Here is a 2169-nt window from a genome sequence, read left to right on the forward strand (position 1 = left end):
TCCTGCTTGCTGATTGAACACCGATGTGCGAAAAAGACGCAACATCATGCATCTTTTCAGCTGACATCCTCCTCCTTTTTGGGAGAACAATCACTTTTACAGCGCAAAGTGGGCGTGTCCTTACGCACCCCCCTCCAACCCAAAACCCCAACTCCCCCTCTCGTTTTTCAAACTTCATCTTTGAGCACTTTGCGGAGCAGCCACTGCAGGGTGGATGAAAACGCTGCTGTTCTGGTGTTCCCCCTCCTGCCCAAGGAGGAGGGGGAACACCCCCCACCCCCACAAAAGAATGGATGTCTCTCTCACTGCTACTCTCTGCGGGGTTCTGCTGCTTGCGTGGGGGTGCCCTCCTGTCATCCCCTCACCATCTACCCGCTGCCCAAAGCGGGCAAGGCAGCCAGCCAGGAGTCCAGGTCCAGGTTCTTCAAGGAGGTCTACGTTGAGAGGAGCGGCAAAGGCGCATCCAAGAAGGCCGTGGTGCCTCATGACTACATGCTGTCCATTTATAAGACCTTCTCCGTGGCAGAGCAGCTGGGACTCAATTCCAGCTTCTTCCGCTCCTCCAAAGCCGCAAATACCATTGCGAGTTTTGTGGACTGTGGACAAGCTAAGCGCCCATCTCGGGTCCAAAATTCCACACTGATCCAGGATCGGTGGATTGACTATGCTTCTTTTTCACAGATGACCTCCCGCTCGCTCCTCTGAGGAGACAGCATGACGTCTTCAACGTCTCCACCCTCTCTGAAAAAGTGGAGGTGCTGGTAGCCGAGCTCAGGATATACACCAAAGTGCCCAGGAATTTTGGTCTATCGGAACCGGTGGAGCTGCAGCTCCTCTCCTGCCAGGACTACCGACCCCTTGACTCTAAAACGCTGGACCTCCAGGAGTCTCAACGGCCCAGGTGGGAGGTCGTGGATGTGGGAGATATTCAAAGCATGGCAGCAGCAAAATTCAGGGAGCGTTTTCTGTGTGGAGCTCCCCGCCATGCTGGATACCTCCGAGAAGGAGCTGGACCTGTACCTCCTGGGCCTACACAGGCACGTTCGGCCCCAGCAGAAGAAATCCATCTTGGTGGTTTTCACCAGGTCCAAGAGGAGGCAGATGCTCTTCAGCGAGAAGCGGGAGGGCAAAGCCTTGCTCAGCCCGGGGAGGCCAGCCAAAGAGAGGGGTCCTGGGACCGAAACCAGCTCCATAGGCGGACAGTGGCGGGGTCCGGGAGCTGCCACAGGAAAAGGCACGGGAAGAAGTCCAAATCCAGGTGCGGCAAGAAGCCGCTGCATGTCAACTTTCGCCAGCTGGGCTGGGATGACTGGATCATCGCCCCGCTGGACTACGAGTCGTACCGTTGCGAGGGCATGTGTGACTTGCCGCTGCGCTCCCACGTGGAGCCCACCAACCACGCCATCAGCCAGACCTTGATGAACTCCATGAACCCCGGGAACGTGCCGCCCAGTTGCTGCACGCCCGCCACGCTCAGTCCCGTCAGCATCCTCTACATGGACACCGGTAACAACGTGGTCTACAAGCGGTATGAGGACATGGTGGTGGAGTCCTGCGGGTGCAGGTAGGAGGGGCGGCGCTGAGAAGAACTTAGTGATGCTTCGGATGACCAAAAACGAGTCCATTTGGCCTCATCTTTGAAGAATATTTAGAAAAACCTTTCAAAGTCAGGGTGTCCAAAGTGCGGGCCGGGGGCCGCTTGTTTGGATTCATTCATGATTCCTGGGATATGTTATCTGATATCACACTCATCCGCTTGCTTAGCATAGATTCACCCACACCGGATGACTTTTCTTCATCCGGTGTGGGTGAATCTGAGCAATGAAAGCACGCCACTTTCATATTTTGGAAAGCAACACATGTACTGTACGTGTGTAGATATGCTAGCAGCTTCATCTCATTATTACGAGCAGCTTCACTCGGCTTCCCTTTTTGCTGTTATTGTTTCTACTTTTTTCAGTCGATTTTCTTTTCTTATTAGAACTTTATTCCCGTAATCGTATGACTTTTTGTCCAACAAAATTTTCCAACAATGCCAACATGATTTTATTTTGTTTCTAATAAGATTACACATAAAAACCCTATTTGCTCTTGAATATTTCACCTCTATGCTACTAAAATGACATCCAGTGTTTCCTCATCATATTACAAGTTTATTCCTGGAAAATT

The 2169-nt window shown here is 52.4% G+C and overlaps 1 protein-coding gene across 1 annotated transcript; it reads left to right on the forward strand.

The window, feature by feature from the left end:
• Window positions 1-289: 289 nt before the first annotated feature.
• Window positions 290-1568, forward strand: LOC129173350 (growth/differentiation factor 6-B-like). The gene is given in 5 exon segments (XM_054764173.1): window positions 290-377; window positions 458-605; window positions 680-916; window positions 918-1186; window positions 1189-1568. Coding segments are annotated over 5 exon segments (1122 nt in total).
• Window positions 1569-2169: the final 601 nt, after the last annotated feature.

This window comes from Dunckerocampus dactyliophorus, chromosome 20 (genome assembly GCF_027744805.1).
Source record: "Dunckerocampus dactyliophorus isolate RoL2022-P2 chromosome 20, RoL_Ddac_1.1, whole genome shotgun sequence".
Classification (NCBI taxonomy): domain Eukaryota; kingdom Metazoa; phylum Chordata; class Actinopteri; order Syngnathiformes; family Syngnathidae; genus Dunckerocampus; species Dunckerocampus dactyliophorus.